Source organism: Echiichthys vipera (assembly GCF_963691815.1).
Source record: "Echiichthys vipera genome assembly, chromosome: 16".
Classification (NCBI taxonomy): Eukaryota; Metazoa; Chordata; class Actinopteri; order Perciformes; family Trachinidae; genus Echiichthys; species Echiichthys vipera.
The window spans coordinates 4,833,848-4,855,864 of record NC_139841.1 but is presented as its reverse complement, the minus strand read 5'-3'; the positions used below and the strand labels follow the sequence as shown (position 1 = coordinate 4,855,864).

Sequence of the window (22,017 nt, the reverse complement as noted above, 5' to 3'; positions counted from 1 at the left end):
GTCCCAGACAGTAATACAACAAACAATACCAGGACCCTTAAACTGAATCAGCTAAATGGAATTCAGGCAGCATTAGTTTGATTATTTGCAAAATGTCGGTCTGACAGTTAAATTGTTTTTAATACAAGTGTTGCTATTTTTAACCCTTTAAGGCTGCTTTCCTTCCCCTTCACTCGTTTTGTTAACATTTTATGTTAAATAATGTGTTTCCTATATTGCCCCCTGTTGAACGTTTTTTTTTAAAAGTAAAGAATCTATTTCATTTTGTACCTGCATGTAACAGTACTACAATAAAGTGATACAAAAAGACTGCTTTCCTTTCTCCATCCAGTGACATGCCAAAGAAAACCATCACTTCTATAGAGAGCACACTGAACAATGACACACTGTGATATCTAATTGTCTGAGTAAAGATTCCATATATGTTTGAAAGCAAAATAAACAAGACATTCACCTTTCTTTGACTCTGCAGAAAGTTTAGACCTCCGTGTTGGCAGATATTTACAGAAATGACGATCAAAGAGTTGGGGCTCTTAATCGTGAATCCTTTCTGTGTATGTGTTTTAATCTTAACTCAGCAAAAGTGTTGTGACGTGTTGGGTCTACAGGCACTGTATGTGAAAGTAAATCAATGAAAATGATTACAGCAGGGTCATTCTGAATTGATGGGCTTCTTAACATGTGAAAAATAGAAAAATAGCAAGTAGTCAAAATTGGTGGTGGTCGGAGACATGTAGCATAGCTATATGGAGCAAAGTTTAAATTTATAGGGCAATGTCACGGTTTGACATTTTTACCTTTTTTGGCTATTTTCCAAGGCGTATAAGTAGCCTACATTCCATATGTGGATGTGCTCTTCTACCTTCCAAACTGTTTTAGTGTCATTCACGTCCACTGTGTGGGGTTTCTGCTCGGTAGTTCACGAAACACACTAAAAAATTCCAGAACATACAGTCTAACGTACATGGATTATGCCAGGGTCAACCGCAGAGGGGTGCACACATTAACAGGAACACTTGTTTAGTACAAACAGGAAGCAATATCCTTGTTTTTATCAGTGACACTTCAGGAAAGTTAAGCACAGTTAAATTAACAATAAGCATGTAGTAAACCTGGCTTTGTACTCTGATTAGCCTTGGAACTGTGTTTTAATAGCTGGTAGGCCAGATACAATTTAAAGCATTATTAAATATATTAGTTTCAAATATAAAGGTTGTTTTTTTCTCATTCAAATTGACTTTACTCATCCATTATTGATGTTTTCAAAAAGAAGTAAATACAGTATATACAGTATATGACAGTCTATGAGGAACGTGTAAGACATGAGTGAAGTCAGCCGGTGGGGGCGCTGTTGTCACTGCTTTTCCCGGGAACCAAATAAGGAAATGACGTGGTGCATGCGGTGCCGGGTCTCAAATAGCAAAGTGAGAGACAGACACCGGTGTTCTGGTTAGTGAGGGGACACATATCTACAGGGGAAGAGACCTCGCCTTAACACCGGGCGTGTGAGAGGTAGAGGAGGGTGCGGGACCAGCCGCGGACACAAGACGAGGTAAGCCTTAATAGAAAGAATCGTTTGAATGAAGTTTATAAACACGTTTTCACCCTGGAAACGAAGCTGTTGCCGGCTAACTTATTAGCTGTTTTGCTAAAAGTGCATCTAACTTAGCACGTGCGGGGCCGTATTAGCGTCACGTATTGTGTTGAACAGTATGGAAATGAATATAGAAACCGTTATCAATTAAAAAATGTAAGTGTGCTGGGAAAGGACACACGTGTGAAGTTGAAAGGAGATGTATATGTTATGAATAGCGTGTAACTCGTGCAAGTTCGTTAAATGTTTCATATTATAAAGGTTACTTCCGCATTATTTGAGTTTATTTATCCCCCCAGTGGTTATGAAGTGGGCTAACGTAGGCTACAATAGCAGCTATAGCTTAGTTATTACTGCCATGTCTATGTTGTGTCACCTGTTGTATCAAGATGGGCTGGGGTGTTGTAGTGTTGAGGAGTCATTATCTTATAGTCATTATAAATAGAGTCAGTATGGCAGGCTTTACAAAGTGTGTAGTCCACATTCACTCTCATTCATTCTGCCTCTGCTCTCTGCGGGGTGGATCAGAGCCTCAGAGGAGAATGTGTGCCCTCTGCCCCGGATACAAGATGGGTGCTGACAGCTGAACTGTGTGTGTGTGTGTGTGTGTGTGTGTGTGTGTGTGTGTGTGTGTGTGTGTGTGTGTGTGTGTGTGTGTGTGTGTGTGTGTGTGTGTGTGTGTGTGTGTGTGTGTGTGTGTGTGTGTGTGTGTGTGTGTGTGCGTGTGCGTGTGCGTGTGCGTGTGTCCTCCTGTCAACTTGAAAGTGGAAACACTGCTGAAGAGGGACGTTATTATTTGTCTTTTCAGATCCAACCTGCACAGAGCCATATATAGAGCTTGTGAAGCAGGTGGATGACGGCTCATTTGAAACAATTACTACCCTAGAGACTACAAAGATAACACTGAATACTGTAAAACATGACAGGCTTTACAGTTGTATGGTTTAGTACAGGTACAGCACAAGTAGGAAAGAAATGTAACATTATACATTAATATGATGTGATGACATGTTACCTGTCTCACATCATCGAGGCAGAGATTTTGCCTCGGTGCATTTTTGTAATGGAGTAACTCGATTCACTGTTTCAGCCCTAGTCCAATCAGAGTTGGTTTTGAGGCGAGTTAAAGTGTGATGCAACGCATGCAAATCCGGCCTGATCTAGACACATTTTCGGACAGCGGTAGTTCTAATTCTGTTAGCCACTCGCTAACTCTTTTTTCTCTGTGATCCTTCTGTCTTTCATCCTGGTTATGCACATGCTGTAACTGTTGAGGGGACGGGGCCCCCCTGTGTTCCCCCTGGGATGTGCACCCTTAACTCAACAGCTTCATTATTGCTATGATACCAGGATGTGTTGACATTGTTAGACCCAACCTTTAATTAGGACAAGCATCAGGGTTGGGTGATCCGATCACAAGTGGACGTAGAGATGTCGGGATTAACCTGATTTCACCATAACTGCGGTAACATAACGTCACAGTTTTATAACCATAAAAATTGTAGAGGCTATGATACCTATGGTGTCACATAGCATGTGTGTGCGCACTGGTCTATTTTGTGTGAGAGAGTCGTGCCACCGGAGAAGAAGAGTTGTAAAAATGTCAGAGAGAGTTGTTGTAGAAGAGGGATATCCAGTTTGTAAAGCGTACCGTCTAAAAGTAAGTGTAAAGGGTCCAACACTTAGAATATTTTCCAACATCTTGAAGATAATCATCCACCCCTCAACGTCAAGGTTAAAAAAAAAGTGAACTAACCAATGTGACATTACTACGCTGGACCAAATCAGTTAAAAATGGGCTGGAATAGTTCACAGCGTGTTCCTGTTGACTTCCTGAATCCTTTGGGGATACGTAGTAGTTACCTGGATGTAACTCCAGTTCTATGAGTACGTGCTGAAGCCTCTATTTTCAATAAAAAGAAGTAGGCTTACGTGTCTCTCCCCTTCCATAGTGTCAAATAATAAATTACCTGATAAGTAATCATGGCATCCATGAATCTGTGATATTTCCTCTATAATTAATACAATAATTGTGATATGATGACATCCCTAGTACACAGCTCTATGAACCTCAGCTCACACCTGACATTAGAGTTAGTCTCCACATACGCCTTAAATGACCACTTATATGATGGGCTCTTACTTCTCAGCAGTGAATAATAGTTTGTGTACATGTTCCTGTGAGTGAACCATATTATCTGTGTATTATGACAGGATGGGTGACATAGAAGGCGATAAGACAAACTTCTACTCTAATGCGGAGGGCTACTGGAAGGAGGTCCCCCCCACAGTGGATGGCATGCTGGGAGGCTACGGCAGCATCTCCAGCATCGATATCAATGGATCCAAGGCTTTCCTGCAGAAGTTCCTCGGTGTAAGAAACTTTTTAAAGATGCCACACAGTGGTATACAGTATGAGTGTGAATGGGACTGAGCGCTACATTATGTATGTGACTGGTCAGTGCCTGTGGAGTCACAAATCTGATGATTTAAGAACTGACTGGACACAATTTAAAGACTTTCATCTCGACTCTGACTTTAACATCAACGACTCATGACTTCACATGGACGAAAGCCTTTCTCATCAAGCAGAGACAACAGATGGAACACTACATTATGCTACCAAATAATGGACAATATGTGAAGCATTCAGCTCAGAAATGACGAATGATTGTAACTGTGTGGCAGACACGCCTGATCATTTGGATTTGAAATGTTATAAAGCAGGGGTCCTCAATGTTTTTAGGCCAAGCACCCTTTAAGTGAAAGTTAAAGATTGAATTTTATATTAAACTAGGCTTACAATTAGCTTATTAGCAATGTTCGGTAAATTAAATGTGTATTGTTTTTTTTTATTACAATAGCCTGATTTATCTTTAATAATATTATATTGGATTCATGTTAATGTATATTTTCTTATTGAAAAAATGTTTGAAAAGAATCAAACAATAATTTGGCGGTCCTCCTGCAGTAACTTTGAGGTTGCAGACCCCTGTTATAAATTGTATTTAAAGTAATCAAATGAAAAAAGGCATTACGGTGTTAATGGTGAAGCGGTTTAGGCCTCTAAACACACGCTTGGGTCTAGGAGTCTTAACTTGAAACTTGTTGGTCTTGAGTTCAAGGTTTTTTTATTATCAGCTTGTGTCACAACTTATATTCACCATTTTGTGTTTTTGCCGTTGAAGGAAGGGGGAGGGAAGACGGGCACGGGCTGTGCTCTGGACTGTGGAGCAGGCATCGGGAGGATCACCAAACGTTTACTGCTGCCTCTGTTTAAGACCGTGGACCTAGTGGACGTGACGCAGGAGTTTCTGGACAAAGCCAAGACATACCTGGGAGAGGAGGGCAACAGAGTGGGCAGGTACCTCTGCAGTGGCCTGCAGGACTTTGTACCAGAAAGTGGACGCTATGATGTCATCTGGATCCAGTGGGTCATTGGTGAGTCTGCCACAGTGGCTGCCATCAGTAAGCAATGGTTGTTGTTTGGTTATATACATATACACTTTTGATTATACTATTACTGTATACTTTAAGATATATAATCTATTTTCATCTATTTAATTGTTCCAATCTATCCAAGAGTGAGTTAAAACAATGGTGATTGATCATATGACCCACTAATGAAAGCACTGTCTGTGGAGACAACTTTCAACATCTGAGTCAGGCTTGTAGGAAGGGCAGACGTGTAATAGGAACATGTGTGTATGTATCATAAGTGAGCAACAGTCCCGTCTTGTTGCCTGTCAACAAGTTGTCACTCATCTGGCAATAACAATGGGTTTCCCTAAGCTGAGCTGATAAAGAATCAAGTTGTTAAATTTGACTGTTTTAGCGTCTGGTGGCTAACAGCAGCGCTAATAGCAGTAACATCTGTGGGTCGGCCTGGGATCAGACCCCTGGGTTTCTTTTTTTGCAAGTATTTAAGTACTCATAATAGTTTAATGTGAGTATTCTAATATGGAAATGACTTAAAATGCTCATCCCTACTTGGTATCAGTGTTGTACGGTCAAATAATACATATTCCCCTTCAGGTCACCTGACAGACGACCACCTGGTGGACTTCCTGCAGCGTTGCCAGAAAGCCCTGCGGCCCAGCGGCCTCATCATCATCAAAGACAATGTGTCATATGAGGGCGTGGTCCCAGATGAGGTGGACAGCAGCGTCTGCCGCGACCTGGAGATAGTTCACAGCCTGGTGGGCAGAGCGGGCCTCCGCATCGTCCACGAGGAGCAACAACTTAACTTCCCAAAGGAGATCTACCAAGTCCACACACTGGCTCTCAGATAGGACTGCTCCCTCCTCCATGGGATAGCAAGAGGGGGGCCATGTATACACAGTACTTCTAATGATGTTCTAGTCAGCAGTCCGTTTAGTATCTGTTTGGAAACGATCTGCAGTGCCATGTGTTTAACTCCATGTGTCAGCGTACTGCTCTGTGCCGATGCTGCGTCATCTTTTCGGCCACACTACACTTCTGCCTTAGGAACATCTGTTCCATCTCCCATCAAGACGGACTCACTCTAGCATCGCAGTGCCTGTCAGTGTGATGTGCAGCAGGATCGCAGGTATTCAGCCAATAGAAGCTGTGTGTCCCAGTGCTGAGTCATCATCAGACTGCAAACTCCAGCATCACTCTTCCAGACTGTTTATAGTTTGTAATTGCTCAATATTTTATTTATTGCCCACGTCGGATATGTGACAGAGCAGCAGTTTCATTACTCAGACGGTGTGCCCATACCTTTACCCAAATGTCTCCTGCATTCAGCTGCATCACACCATGGAAGCATTTCAAAGGCAGAGCATCTTCAATACGCTTTGGCATTATCATGGTTTTCGCAGGGCATTTAGAAATCTAAAGGTAAAAGTTTTAATGCCGTCAAAAAATGAAAAGGCTCCTCTTTCTATTAGAGAGATACGCAGGTGCTGCATTGAAGTGTTGTAACCCACAGCACGTGCCACCAGAGGTCAGTGTCCACTAGAGGAACATGCGGCTGAGACAGATGGAGAGTGTGAGTTGTGGGGGTAACAGGAGGGGTTACAGGACGAGTACAGTCCTTTGGGTTTAGTCCTGATGATAAAGTGAGCCTGCTATAGCTGCCAGTCTATGGGCCATGAGAATTAAAACCCAGCAAGACACGTCTGAGTAGACTCAAGCCTAGTCCACATGAACACAGGTATTTTTGAAACCAAACTTTTATGGCCCCCGGTTAAAATAGAAATTCCCATCTACGCCACAATATCTTTGTCCACATGAAACTGCAAAATCCGCCTCTGTCAGCTGCCCACGTCTAGAGTGCTCCATAAGTCTCCATGGATACAACTGACTGTTTACCATCGCACAATGTGACGTCAAACAATGGTTTCCCTGTCCACACATTACTGCTGAAACCAGACCTTTTCCAAAAAGTTCACCCTGGACTCCTGTTACAAAATACTCTGGTTTCAGGAGCAACAACTGTGGTTACGTGTGGATGAAAGGCCAAACCGTGCAGAGAAACACACGCTTTCATGAATACCTGTGTTTGTGTGGACGGCCCCTGATAAGTTCACACACACAAACGTTTCTATGAATTTTTAAGGACCCATAATACATTTCCATGATCATGTACAATGTATAGCACACAGAAGTATTGTATACGTTACTCCAAATTTATAATTTTAGGAAAATAAACAGCAACCTTTTTCAATCTTAAGTTGTTTATGTTCATATTCACTTTACATACTTCAACTACAGTCTGGCACTGGCTTCCAAACATGAGGGGACAGAAGTGATTGTATCAATGCTTTTGATCATTTACTCAAATAATGCCACAACATACCTGTGTGTCCTACTTGCCTGGCATAGTTCAAACTCAACATTGTTTCAGCTAGCTGGCAGACACGGAGGGAGAGACGGGACATGGGGGGAAATAAAGAAATGTATGTGATGGTAAACAAATACTGCAGTCGGTAAGTCCCCTTCTCTGGGGGTTCAAATCCCAATGTGACCAAGACTTTCCTGACAGTTTTCAAGTGTCAAGTGGACATCGTTCATTACAGCGACATTTGTCTTTTATTTATTTAGTCTTTTCTACTTTTAATGGGAACTTTTCACCCACATCGCCGATAATAGGCCAATATCACTTTTACATACAGACAGTTGATGTCAGGGGTGATTCTAGAGTCAAAGCTTTAAGGGCGCTGGGCACCCAATGAGATTCAATGAAATTCATTACATGATCTTTTGTTAGTACATTTATTGCGTTACTCCTGGGTAGCAGGTGGAAATGTTCTGATTATGTTTTTGTGGTGTACATTGTCATATTTCTTAATTATTCTCTCTTCTTATCCCACAAATGCGCTCATCATAAAGTTTAGCTGCAAGACTTTCAAACTGAATGAAGCGCCAGACGTCATCTGTGCCGTGGTATTCTTCATCTGACACACTCTGACGACTGATGGGTGAATCCACTTAGCAGAGACTATCATGCAGCGGCCTGTCCACTCTGAGGAGCGGTGGGCTGAGGTCACGTCATCAAGACCAGGTCTCGCTCTGGAATCGGCCTGTCCTCTCCATGGCTGCCAGCATCTGCTCTGCGTCTGCGGCGGACACGCCTCCCTCCTGCTGGAACACCTCTTTCAGGGCGTCACACACACTGGTTGGCATCTCTTTAGCATTGCTGCACAGAAAAACAACAAGGTTAACGCTGTATATGTCCCTTTCAAACACAGCAAACGGCACTTTAGCTACATGACAACATCAAACAAAACATTTATATTGGTCCCACATCCCTGCTGATGTTCTGGAGCTTGTGTCATGAAGTGAGCTCTCCTTTAGCAGCCTTTATAATATTAGAGTGTGGACAGGTGGTCTCAAGGAGCTGGTTATGAGAGATGCCTCTTTGCATGGCAGGAAAGCCGCTGAATATTAAAGGATCACTGGGGATATTCTGTATTTTTTATCAGTTCATTTCATGCCTTTTTTGTTCACCATGTCTTCCATTAGCAGGGTTTTAGGAAGGGATCTCTTAGCTTACCCTACCATTGTTTTAAGACACATTTGAAGCTATCCTTTTTTTAGATTTATTTATTTAAAAAGGGACAATGCATATCAATTACAGCAACAAATGTGCCAGATTTAGCCACACAGGCTAAAGTTCATCTGCAGTCCCTGGCAGGTTGATGACATTTAGGAAAACATTAAAAAGCATAAAGGAGAAAGCAGCACAAAAAAATAGACACAACACATGATCATAACAGTTAAAGCAACACATGTGTTTGTTAAAACATACACATGGAAGCAATTGATAAAACAGCACACAGACCTAAAATAAAAATGTGTAACATATAGCCTGTTTAAACGCAGTAGCATTTAGGCACAGACACTGAGCATACATTGTCCTGGATGTGAACAAAGGAGAAGTTTTAGTTTTGGTGCCTTGGACTCACCCAGCGATGTAGAAGCAGGCACTTTTATTGGCAATCAGGTCCCACAGGAGCTCTGCGTGTGCCCGCACGCCATGCTGCACATACACCTTCTCCTCCTTACATACACAAGTCACTGTCATTATACGCCACAAAGGAGACACACAGGCACCAAACCACTTCCTAAAAATCATTATTAATATTATTAATTCTAAAGTATGTGAAGGTTCAGATATGCATTTATTTTTAATATACTGGTACTTTTCTGTAAAACACAGTAGCCACCTCAACTGGCTCCTTTCAACACAAAGGAGCAGCGGCTCTACTCCGAGTTCCTCACGGATGCTGAACTTCTCACATGATTATCATCATTATTATTGCTCTGATATATTACAAAATAACATTTATTCCATGGGTTTACAGATGACTAAGTAGACACAATATTTACTGCAACCTGTCATTTGTCAGTAAAATATGAAGCCATCAATGAGATTTTCTCCAGAAACTATCTGATAAACAGGCGAACAGCCCACACATGTAAGAATACAGACTTATGATGAGATATTATTATTATAGAAAAACTGAAACTTTTTAATAATGATAAAAAGGTGCTTTATTTATGCAGATTGTTCTTCTTTAGTGGTGAAGAATCCCAGACTTAAGTCCATCACTGCCCCCTACCCATGGATGGATTCTCTTCCACCAAATGCATAACTGCAGTGCATTGTGGGTGATATCCACCACTGGAGTGACCATCGTTGTTCACTCGATCACTCAGCCCTCCGAAGGTCCATCTCACCAAGTTACCTTCGGTTTATCACACTATTGGAACGACACTTAAGATGGGGGCGGGGACTCCCCTGACGGCAAGTGAAGGAGGGCAAGTGAAGGAGGGCAAGTGAAGGAGGGCAAGTGAAGGAGGGCAAGTGAGCGAGGGGAAGTGAACAAGGGCATGGTGAACCACTATTTGAACGCAGCACAAGTTGTTTGCTATTTTGACAAAAGTGAACCGAAAAAAAGCCGTATTCCGCCCCCCTGTATGTTGGCGGAGCGCCACCCACTGTACTGGAGGTAGACTTACTCCCGTCATTGGCATAACCCAGTTATTCACTTAACCAGCGTAAGACCATACCTCGTTTACTACTGTGCATGTAAACGCACACTGGACCCCTGCCTTTACAGTATATTTATAAAAAGCGTCATGGTGTCTGTTATGTCACTTAAATGTAAAAAAATATGTAAAAAATAAATAAAAAGATAATTGAAAAAAAAAAAAAAAAGCGTCATGGTGTGTCGCACAGCACTATTTCATACAAAGTCGATGCAAAGAAGCGAATTGCATTGCATCGAATTTCTTGCAACTCGAGCAAGAAATTTGCACAATGCTGAGTCATGAGGGCCTATCAGCACTGAGATTCTCCTGAAGAGCTCGGATCACTGTTCTGATCACATCATAGTGTTGTTATATCGGCATACTTGATCCGTTTATTGCAATTAAATCACAGCAAAATGTGAACCTCAAGCTCTGCTCCTCCAAAGCGGTTACGTGGTCTACTGTGAGTGAGTGTGTCTGACCTGGTCTCGTGAGAAGGCAGTGAAGAGGGTCAGATGTCCAGCCTTCATCTTCTCCTCCCACTCGGACCTGAAGTAGAAGTCTTTGGTCTCAGAGCGACAGCCAAAAAACAGGATGTTGGCTGAGCAGCAGGAAGACGAGGAGCAGGGGGGTCATGTCAGAGCTGGGACACGATGTAAAGTGAGGTAATCTTCAAAGAAGAGAGAGGTAAAGATCTCACCGGTCTTTCCCTCAGCAATCCTCTCTTGTATGGCCGACCTGAAGGGGGCCACTCCTGTTCCAGGTCCCACCATAATCACAGGAGTGTCCTTCTCTTTAGGGAACCTCAGAGATCCCTTCTTCACCCACAGAGGCACAGACACCTCCCCTGCGTTAAGTACGAAAAGATGGTTTGTGATAGAAATTTGCAATATTCATAAGCCTTGCTTTCTCTTACTGTAAACCTGTTGTTCTAAACCTGTTTCGGTGAATCATTGCTGTCCTTTGCTCTTTAAACACATTTGTCTCAATTGAACTGAGAAAACCCAAGTGGACTGGCTAAGTTAAACAGGGGCTCAGACAGCCTTGAACAAAGTTCGCCCCTGGGCAAACAACTGAACGGTGCCCGTGCGTCTGTCCACAGCTGCTGCGCATGAAAGCTGAGTATTAAAAGAGCTGCTAAGACTCTGAAACCAGCCTGGTGGATGACTCTGACCCTCCGCAGCTGAATAGTGTTGCCTGACTCTGTCTGTTTGATTGTCAGCCCATTTAGTGGCCTGTATAATTGTTGACTGAGCCTGTTCCTAATTAAATCATTTTAAACTCAGTCGAGTTCTTATACGTTTATTTCTCAACAGGAAAGTGTTCATTACATTTCCACCACATGGTTAAATACCTTACAACAGTTGATCAACATCAGGAGGCACTTAAAAAAAAAAAGACCGTGACACTGACTGCCCCAGAGTTGGCTAACAGGCTGAAACCACTCATCACTTTTTAGTTGCTGAAACTGAAAATATGGTTTGTTCATTCATTCATTAATATTTCAATAATAAAGATACTATGCAAATACATGACCTTATAATAAAAATATGACGCAAGAGACCCAAAAATGTACAACTTTTCTATTTGTTTTTATTTAGGTTAATCAGGCTTTTTGTCAGTTGAATTCATTTGCTCGTATGTGCGATGTTGATGGTGAGTCCAACTTTTCACCCCACAGCTAAAGAACTTTATTTTCTCCACCATTGTCTCTAAAACTAACGCCTGTGAGTAACTTAAGTAATGAGAGTTCAGACCAGTCCCAGCCTGGTCAGTTGTGTACATGAACTGGTGAAGTGTCTTGGATGAGAGGTGAAATGTTTTTCTAGACAAATAACCAAGTCCAGTTGCTTTTGACTGAAATTGCTTTGGGAGAACAGGCAAAAGGAACACTATGTATGTGTGTTTAAAATAACACACAACCTACAGCCAATCAGATTGCAGGCATCTCTGCGGCTGTGATTTAAGCACTTGTGGTGAGAGACCTTGTGTTGGGTCCAGGGAGGCTAACCAGGTGGAGCAGAGGCCTCTTCGTGGTTTAAACATCTTGGTTTTGTAACGAACCACAGCGACCAGGATCTGAAGCCTGTCCGGGTGAGCCTGTGTGGAGAGAAGGCAAGATTTCACTGTGACAAGCACTCAATCCATTTTATTTACAGCTTTTCTTAAGGCATTCAGTTGAAACAGCGCATGTGTCATGAAGGATGAGCTACCTGGAGAGAGGAGGCGATGGAGAATGAGCGAGGCTGGATCTCAGGGAATAGATCGAGGAGATAGTCTACTTTGAGTTCTGCTGTAGTGTGGGGGAAATCTGCCAAGACCTGCAGCAGCAGGAGCACAACACAGTCACTGAGCGTTCACAGGTTTAAAGCCTCTGTGTGTAGGATTCAAACAGGTCTCACTCATACTCCCTACAAGAAAAGACACTGAGCAGACACAGAGCTGAAGGTGCAAACAGCAACACTGTTACCTGTTTTAAAGAGGATCACATACAAACAAAGTGTGTGCCATCAAAAGAGGTGAAAATAGTCACATGAAACCCTAAACAAATTGGGTTTAGATGAAGTAAGAAGCAAAGATTTAAATGGAAGAGTGGAATATTATTTTCCTTGATAAGACTGAACTCCCGGCTAAAGGCAGTGACGCACCCAGCCGGTGGTCAGGCGTGGTAAACGTCATTTATTCTTTTACCATCGAGTTGTGTTGTTAATGTGCTAACTGGCTAACTAGCATCTGAGGCCAAGTCCACATAAACACGGGTATTTTTGAAATCAACTGAATGTTTACCATCGCACAGTGTGACAGAAAGAAATGTGGTTTTCCTCGGTTCTCCTGTCGACACATGACTGCTGAAACTGGACTTTTACAAAAAGTTCACCCTGGTTTCAGGAGCAACTGCTGTGGGATGAAAAGGACGAACTGTGCAGAGAAACACACACTTTCAAAAATACCTGCGTTTGTGTGGACGGCCCCTGAATCCGTCCTGTCGTTCTACCCATTTCCCTTTTTTGAAAGATGAATACAGACTGCTGCTGCCTCTCACACAGGCGCAGAACGTACGTGCTAGTACGAGTGTCCATTTTTAGGGCGAGGCACAGGCTACATGAGGCGACACAACAGTCAGTCGATGTCACCTCTATTTCTTTGAAGTGGGCTTGGACACACCAAAGGGAAAGGGAACACGACCCCTGTCTTAACAGCCCAGCACTGACTCTAACCCTGAGCTGTCACCTCTAGCGCGGTGCGTCTGGGCCGATTGCAGTAGCTGTGCAGCTCGTCCTGGCCTGCAGCGGAGCTGAACTCCACCAGCTTCTCCTGCTCCAGCTCGTTGGTGGCAAAGGTAGACAGCAGCTCAAAGAAGGAGCGGCGAGGCACAGCGGCGATGTCCAGGTAGCTCTCCACCAGATGGTGCACAGTGCAGGGCTGAGGAAGCCTTGCTGGAACTGAGAAGACAGAGGTTCATTGTCATTTCATCAGCAAGAGTCCATTAAGACTATGCCATTCTGCTGCACTAATCACTATTTTTATATGAACAGTGAACACAGCCTACCTGCAGTGTTGTGTGTGGCCCTGAGAGTGAACCTGGCCTGTGGATCTAATCTCAACAGTTGACAGAATTGCTGGACATCCTCTGGTTGGTTACATGGAAGCATCATCACCACGTCACCGGCAGCAAACCTAAACAGCAAAGCCACAACTACAGTCTACAGAAGGCTTACAACTTTCATTTTGCACTCACAAGGAGAAAAACAGTGTATCCCACAATTCCATCAATAACATGGAGAAGTTTAGGACATGTTGGATTCAGCGTGAATATTCTTTTCATGCCTAAACACCCATATAAGAAAACTGCATGTGTCTAATTTAGAGAGAGAGAGAGAGAGAGAGACAACAGAGAGAGACAACAGAGAGAGAGAGAGAGAGAGATAGAGACAACAGAGAGAGAGAGAGAGAGAGAGAGAGAGAGAGAGAGAGAGAGAGAGAGAGAGAGAGAGAGAGAGAGAGAGAGAGAGAGAGAGAGAGAGAGAGAGAGAGAGAGAGAGAGAGACAACACAGAGAGAGAAAGAGAGGGAGCCTATTCGACTGGCTGCAAGTCTGAGCAGCCGATCAGTTCTGTTTACAGAAACATAGATAGAAATAAAGACCAGGGCTAAATTATTAAAGACCAGTATTGATAAGCTCCCACGTTAGCTGTTGTTGGTGTCATTTATTATCACGCTGCAGCATCTCCTCTGCTGTCTGTGTCAGAGCAGAGCACCTCCACACACTCGCACACACCCACAGGCCATGGTTAAATGGGTAGCGCCAGCACTATCCGAGCTGACAACAACTTTGCTCCTTACTGTAAGTAAGTGTAATAAAACCTTTGCGAGGATCAATACGCAATATACAATTTATCAGTACAACTTGTGCACTGTTTTACACAACACTGTTTTACACAAGCACAAAGGGGCGGATGTGGCTCCGAGGGATCAAGAGATCGGCGGTGCAATCCCCAACTTCTCCGGTCCGCATGTTGAAGTGTCCTTGGGCAAGAAACTGTACCCCAAATTTCTCCCTGTGCTGCGCATGGGTGTGTGTGTGAATGTGGGGTGAATGATTAGATAGCCATCAGTAAATGGTAATGGACTTGTACTTATATAGCGCCTCTCTAGTCATCTGACTACTCAAGGCGCTTCACAGTGTCTGTCACATTCACCCATTCACACAGATGGCAGTGGACATCTACATACCATCTAATCTGATCTAACAATTTACACCACATTTACATACCCATGCGCAATTCGGGGAGCAATTCGGGGTTCAGTGTCTTGCCCAAGGACACTTCGACATGTGGACCGGGGGGAGATGGGGATCGAACCACCAATCTCTCGAACAGAGGACGACCCACTCTGCCACCAAGCCACAGCCGCCCCTAATTCGCCCCTAGCCACACAGACATTCAGTGTGAATGTCTGTGTGAATGTGACAAATAGGGAAAAGCGCCTTGAATAGTCGACCAGAAAGTCAAGTACAAGTCCAAAATATTAAATACTAATCCTTACTAAAGCAGTTATTTAGTAATGAAGAAGAACAGATAAGCGTATTGATATTGAGTTTCGATAAGAGTAGTATTGATACAACCCACAGACTGTATAAAACTTAGCACACGTCTGACGTAGCAAATGTCTGACGTAGCCTCTCCGTCTGGGTCCGTTCTCTCAACTTGATCCAATCATATTCGCCTCTGGGAGTTGCCATTCATGTCAGACTTTGACTCCTCCTCATTTCCTCTTACCAAAAAAGGGCATGTATGTGACGTTGGGGGGAGGGGCATACGTCCATCTGGCTGACGTTTAACTCCGAGGAGAAGTGAGGTTCCGAGGCCAGCTCCCACTCAAGAGGCCACGCCCCTAATTATTCATAAACTTTTACCTCCCAAAAAAAATAAAAACTAACCAGGCCTTAAACAGGTTTAATGATGCTGTGAAAACAGCCTGTTTAACATGGGGGTCAATGAGAAACTGCTCTATTATGAAACCTGCCCCTAGTGGACACTCGGAGAACTGCAGTTTTTGGCACTTCCTGATTGGATCAACCAGGAAGTCGCTGTGGTGGGGGCTTGATACAACCCTAATGATACCCATCCTTAATTCTGAAAATGTGGTCAAGTGTAAATAGTGCTGGATTAATGAAGAATAAAGAGGTGCACGTCTGAAAGGGGCTCAAGATTACTCACTCAATGTTGGATCCAGTGATATCGAACTCAATGTGCCTCACATCCTGAAAGTGCGACGTGTCCGTTACTCTCCTATTGGACGCTAGTCTGGCAGGAAAGGGACAGGACTGGGAGGGGACAGTTGGCGCCGGGGGAATCCTCAGCCTGTCGTCTGTCTTCTCTTTCACGTCATCCAGGAAGTGGAAAGTGTAGGTTGGAGGGAGCCTGCCACAAAAAGCCAGCAAAAACAATCGCACGCAACTACAATTCAACACTGAATCCAAACAGGAGCTAATAACAGGCTTCTGAAGGACACAAACTTTCACTCAAAATATGCAAGCACAGAATGAGATGCTGTGTCAAATCAGGAGGATACTCACGGTTCATCTTCCCTCAGTGGAATCACATCAGCCAACGACGGGTACAGAGAAAACACTTTCTCCCAAAACGATGTGAGCCACGGGTCAATCACAGCGTCTGACCTGGTTCAAACACATTTTCAGGAGGTACGTCCACAGTTCCATTCCAGCTGGAACATGTGCTGCGTGCCCTTCCCCCCGTTCCCCCCACATTTCTCTCTCTACTCTGCTGATTGATCAAGTCTGGATAATGTAGAGATAGAAAGGTAAAACAAATGTGGACGGGGCAATATTTTTGCAGTTACCTCCTGTTGTGTACCTGTTCTTTTTAACTAAATCCCAATAAGCTGTTTGTGGCATGGCTTCTGTAATGGCTTGTTATAACCAATGAGTAAAATTACATTTAAAAACCTGGGGAAAAAATTAGCTTTATATTTCGTCCCCAGTTAAAGTTAATGTTGTTTCTTACCCCAGGTCATGTTGGTCATCTGCAAGCCCGACAGACAGCAGCACGCTGGCACCCAGCTGCAGCAGGCGCTTCTGAAGCTTCTTAGCCACAAAATTGAACCTATGGGTGAGAGCGGTTGATGTTTTTACTAAGACCATGAGTTGTTGTGAATGTGTACTGTGAGAACTGTAAACCTGGCGTAGGACTGACTTAGGATAGGAGGAGTCCCCCAGGCCTAGTATGGCACAGTCCAAGCGACTCAGAGAGCCAGCAGGCAAAGACTTCTTAAAGACGAACTTCCAGAAGTTCTATGAAAAAAGTGGAGATGAAGAGAAAACCACAAGTGAACAGGGTCAGACACGTACAAATTCACAGGTTTTCTTTTTCATATGTATTTGTCTGCATCTTGATTAATCTCATGGGTGTGGTGTAAAATAAGAAAATCTGAACAAAAGCATTGCTATGCCATTTTAAAGTGAAAATGTATACACATGCATCAAATGGTGTTCCATACCGATTTTGGAAATGGTTAAAGGGTTACCTGAAAACTAAATTAAACTTTTCTTCCTCTTTCTGCATGTCTTTTTATTGTTACACATTTTAATTACCTTCATATTGTCCGGGGGGTCTCCTTGGCCAGTGGTGGAGCACACAAAAACAACCAGAGACTCTGAGATCAAGTTGGCCTGTTTGATGAGAGGAAACACGCATGAGGGCAGTGTTTTCATGTGATTTATGTGGGCTTTATAGCCTGATATCAGACAGAACCGTCATCTGGCTACACTACATCTCCAACTCTGTGGAGTGTAAGAGGAAACACTTGCTCTAATCATGGCATAAACACAGACTATGTGCATACGCCACGTCATGTTAGCTAAGGCTAGATGTAATACAGATACAATACATCAGCAAATATATATGAAGTGACTTTAGTGTTTGTGACTGCCAGTGGCCTAAAAAGCAGCACCTGCTGCGCTACAGTCTGGTACAACGTAGTTGTAATGAGCAACATAATCCACCAGGGGAGTCTTATAACATGCTCGTTATCAAGCAGCTGAAGCTCAGCACAGGTTTGATAATCTGTGACCAGCTTCAGCTGCTTGATAACAAGCACGTTATTAGTTCCAGGTGTGTTGGGGCAGAGAGATAACTAAAACCTGCAGGACAGCAGCCCTTCAGGAGCAGGGTTGGACACCCCTGCTTTAAACCAATCACATAGTCTGGGGTGGCGTTCTGCCCAATAATGGAGGGAGCAGAAGGGCAGGAGAACGCCTGAGCGATAAAGTCTAACCTCCTGACATCTTGTGCAGGAGGTCAGGCTTTATCCCAGCACCGTACATCTGGTAAACCAGACTATATACAGGCAGGGCTCAACACTATTTTCTTAAAGTGGTTGCCAAAACTGAAAATATGGTTGACATATACTGTTATACCTCAGTTTAATAATTCAATTTGACTTGAAAAAAATAAACACAATTACTTTTGTTTTTCGTTCAGGTTCATCTGGGTCTTTTTCATAGTAAACCCACCTGCAGTGTTGTCATTTAGTTGTCTGGTTATGGTTCTGACTGTAACAGCAATATTTAAATATTGACCATTTAATTATTTAAACATTGGTTGCCAATTTCTCAAAAATGTACCAATGGCAAGCTGGCTTGTTACTGCTGTTCACCACAGCAGGGAATGGATCTGGTGCTGTAACGATAAATGTCCAGTAAACTTGCACACACCACACTCACCACATTGTAGTGATCCAGAGGTAACACTTGAACCTGCAGCTGCCTTCTCTGCGCCTGCCGTGCGATCCTCTGGGCCGTGTCCTGGGCAGTACCAGTCTGGCTCCCGTACAGGACCAGCAGAGTGGGCTTTGACATGATGTCTGAGAGAAACAAAGCCACACTGGGTTCTGTTATTTTAGAAGAACATAGTAACAAGATACTAGAGTTCAACACAAATCAACCAAGGCACATAAAGCGCATGAAGTGCCACATAGATAGATATATGTATGTATAGATATACTTTATTGATCCCAAGCTGGGAAATTGTAGACAAGAAGAGATTGTTGTGTTGCATATACACGGGGCTTGACATTAACACCCACCCGCCATGTGCGGGTGAATTTCAGCCGTGGTGAGTAACACAGTTACACAAAGGTCATCTGAATGAATAAACTGTTGGCAAAGTGATACAATGACACTACAACTCCCATGAGCACTTCAGTGTTGGATGGAGAGAAAAAAAACAGTTAAATTGAGAAACACAGCTACAACTAGAGAAGTAGATCCAGACGTGATTAGTAACTATGGATATGTGGTGGATAAATAAAAGAGTGAAGGCAGGTAGAGAGTGTCTAACGTATGATGGCGTTAGGAAAACAAAGTACTGAGCAGATTGTATTTTCTTAGCAAAAGGTTTTTTTTTGTGATTTGTAAAACAAACTTCAAATGTGAAACTGTTAGAGAACACAAAGTTTCAGTAACTCGTCTAATATACAGGGAAAAATGTCATGATGGTCTAATGTTTTAGATGCACCTGTACGTGATTGCTGCTTAGATCTCCTGTATATAGAGTCATTACTAAGGCTTTCAATCAAACATATCTAAGTGTTCTATGTTTGATGAAATGTATGTATTTGAGTTAGACTTCAGTGTTTATTGTTGTTATAGATAAATGATGTTGTTAATGAATGCTGTATTGAAACAGACACTATTCATCTTGCCAGGATTTTTTTTAGTAGAATTATCTCTCTAATTAATCTTCTACATCCCTGCACCGTTTTGTTATGGATAAGCAGCTGCTCTTTATTTAGGTTTTTTTTTTTTAAATATACTATAAACAAACATATGTGTGGCTAGTGAGAATGCTGAGTGGCTGGTAACTTTTGAAAACCACTAGCCACAGTGGCTGGTGAGCAGAAGAGTCACTGTCAAGCCCTGCATACACACATATATATGTAGTGTTACACACGTAGTATCACAGTATTAATGCAATTTCCCAGCTTGGGATCAATAAAGTATTTATATTCTATTCTATCTTCTTTGTAATCACAAAGAAATCCACAGAGCTTAGTAACTTCAACCCACAGGAAACACCAGTAGGAACCCTGGTGTGTAACTAGTGATGCTTTATAGGAATCAGTCTCATCAAACTGACTAATAACAGAATAAGGACCGGTTGATGGGAACGCACGGTGCTGTCTGATATGACTAGTGTGGCCCATAGACTGTATGGTATGGTCATTATTTTACTGTATTTGTATTACTACAATAATGTCATATCATTGTAATAGTGTGTATCTCTGCATGGGGTCACTTCATCATGTATGCAATAGTTTTGAATACTCTCAGTTTAAGCATATTACGTCACATGTTTATTGTGACATGTCTGTTTTAATCAAAGATGGAGTTTTTCTAACGGCACACAGTAAGAGTAACCATGGCTACATGGCCACTAGCTAAATACGTGAGTTACTTGCACAGAAAGCATCACACTTAAATTAACTAAAAGGTATTTTCCTCATGTTATCTTATCTCTTCACGCTGTCAGTTGGCTCACTCTGTAACTTGCCATTGCATCACTGTGGCGTTAGCTGCTTAGCAGGTCACTGGGCTGTCTAGAAATATGCTTCAATATTTTAGTCCGTATTCATTTTTCTCCTCCATAAATCACATATGTCACTACATACCGAGCAGCAGGATACTCACCGCTGCTGTCTTCGTCTACAGTGGCCTTAAACGCAGATAACAGGACCGACTAACCGCACCAGTGAAGGCATTCAGCTCCTCTTTCTAAACACCAACGCTGCACTTTACGGCAGGCCGCTTCCCCGCTGTGATTGGCTCGTGCGGCGATGCTGCATTCAAAGCCCCAAAAGGAAAATGAGAGATTCGGGTTTTCTACTTTATAATACCGACAACCTGGCGACATATTCAACAATTTTCATAAGAAGAGTAGCGCAATGAGCGAGTACTGGAGCCCACCAGTCATTTTTAGGGTCTAAAATTAAGTCATGGTTTTTCACCCACTTTTTTATCTTCTTTGGGCCAATGCGGGTATTTGGGTACTGGGTGCTGTCAGCTACTATGCCTGTGAATGTTCTCATTTGTCCAGGTCATCGCTTGAGACTGACATTGCTTTGGTGCTGTCAGCTGCTACCCACTGCAGCACGGACGCTACTTCGCCATTATTCATAAAGTGAGTTCACCACAAAAAAAAAACACAATAAACTGATGTAATGTAAGGACTGAGAAAAAAGTTAGTGAGTGACGTATGATAAACTTTATCAAAAACAAGTCAAAATATGAGATACTATTTCTTTTTAATTTGAAAATAACATGCTAAATCAAAATGATGACATAGGCTCCTAAGCAGTCCAATACAAGTAGCTGTTCCAGGTCCTGAAGAACAGTATTTAAGCAGGTGGACTACATCAGCCCCGACCCATGGCCCTGTGCTGCATACATAAACACAATTCAATCAGATATGTGACCAATACAAGCATCACAACTATTATGAGGGAAAAGGAAAAATGAAAATAGTAAGAACGAATAAAATAAAGTTCAAACCAATCAAAGAAGTAAGAATAAAATAATAATGAAGAGCAGTCGAGCAGATTATGGAAAAGTGCAGCTAATAAGGACCGTTTCAGTTTAATTTTAAAGGATGTTAGCACTGGAGCACACTGGATATGATTGGGTAGGATGTCCCAGCAGCTGCATCGGAGTTCTTCTTCTACTTGTATTTATAGACTGAAGAGGTAGGGTGAGAAGTTCAGCCATCCGTGAGGAACTCGGAGTAGAGCCGCTGCTCCTTTGCGTTGAAAGGAGCCAGTTGAGGTGGTTCAGGATCATCTGGTAAGGATGAACCCTGGGCGCCTCCCTAGGGAGGTGTTCCAGGCACGTCCAGCTGGGAGGAGGCCTTGGGGAAGACCCAGGACCAGGTGGAGAGATTAGATCTCCACACTGGCCTGGGAACGCCTCGGGATCCCCCAGTTAGAGCTGGTTAATGTGGCCCGGGAAAGGGAAGTTTGGGGTCCCCTGCTAAAGCTGCTGCCCCCGCGACCCGACCCCGGATAAGCGGATGAAAATGAGATGAGAATACAGATTCGTTATACTTTACTATACAGTCTATTGTTGATATTACATCTTCCAGCAGACTAATTAGAAAACATGTCATTAATGCAGTATATGCTCACCAAGAAGACAGGCTGGTCACTCCCTTCACAAACAAGTATAACATCAACAGCGGATGTCCAACTATATCAAATATTTGTGTTTTTATATTGAGACTCAACAACATTAAGTGTTTGTATACTGTATTTCAGTACATTTCCGGATGTTGCTGCATGTGCAGGAGCGCTGCATCTCTTTAGCAACACAAAGCATTTACATTGAGCTCAGGGTGAGTACAGGAAAAT

The 22,017-nt window shown here is 42.9% G+C and overlaps 2 protein-coding genes across 3 annotated transcripts; one reads left to right on the top strand and one right to left on the bottom strand.

The window, feature by feature from the left end:
• The first annotated feature begins 1,432 nt into the window (after nt 1-1,432).
• Nucleotides 1,433-7,244, top strand: ntmt1 (N-terminal Xaa-Pro-Lys N-methyltransferase 1). Its single transcript, XM_083929218.1, has 4 exons — nt 1,433-1,552; nt 3,809-3,968; nt 4,783-5,035; nt 5,630-7,244. Exons 2-4 carry the CDS (start codon nt 3,810-3,812, stop codon nt 5,884-5,886), a joined length of 669 nt encoding a protein of 222 aa, XP_083785344.1. The 5' UTR covers nt 1,433-1,552; nt 3,809; the 3' UTR covers nt 5,887-7,244.
• An 81-nt stretch (nt 7,245-7,325) lies between these two features.
• Nucleotides 7,326-20,395, bottom strand: ndor1 (NADPH dependent diflavin oxidoreductase 1). 2 transcript variants are annotated; one of them, XM_083929216.1, is made up of 15 exons: nt 20,306-20,395; nt 18,341-18,480; nt 17,210-17,287; nt 16,812-16,909; nt 16,623-16,721; nt 16,175-16,276; nt 15,816-16,019; nt 13,647-13,774; nt 13,328-13,539; nt 12,310-12,417; nt 12,082-12,196; nt 10,797-10,943; nt 10,579-10,697; nt 9,028-9,122; nt 7,326-8,258 (listed from the first exon to the last, which is right to left on the bottom strand). In XM_083929216.1, exons 2-15 carry the CDS (start codon nt 18,473-18,475, stop codon nt 8,114-8,116), a joined length of 1,785 nt encoding a protein of 594 aa, XP_083785342.1. In that variant the 5' UTR covers nt 18,476-18,480; nt 20,306-20,395; the 3' UTR covers nt 7,326-8,113. The 2 variants fall into 2 exon arrangements, with proteins under 2 accessions (XP_083785342.1, XP_083785343.1); XM_083929217.1 differs by lacking the exon at nt 9,028-9,122 and having other exon boundaries at nt 8,141-8,258.
• Nucleotides 20,396-22,017: the final 1,622 nt, after the last annotated feature.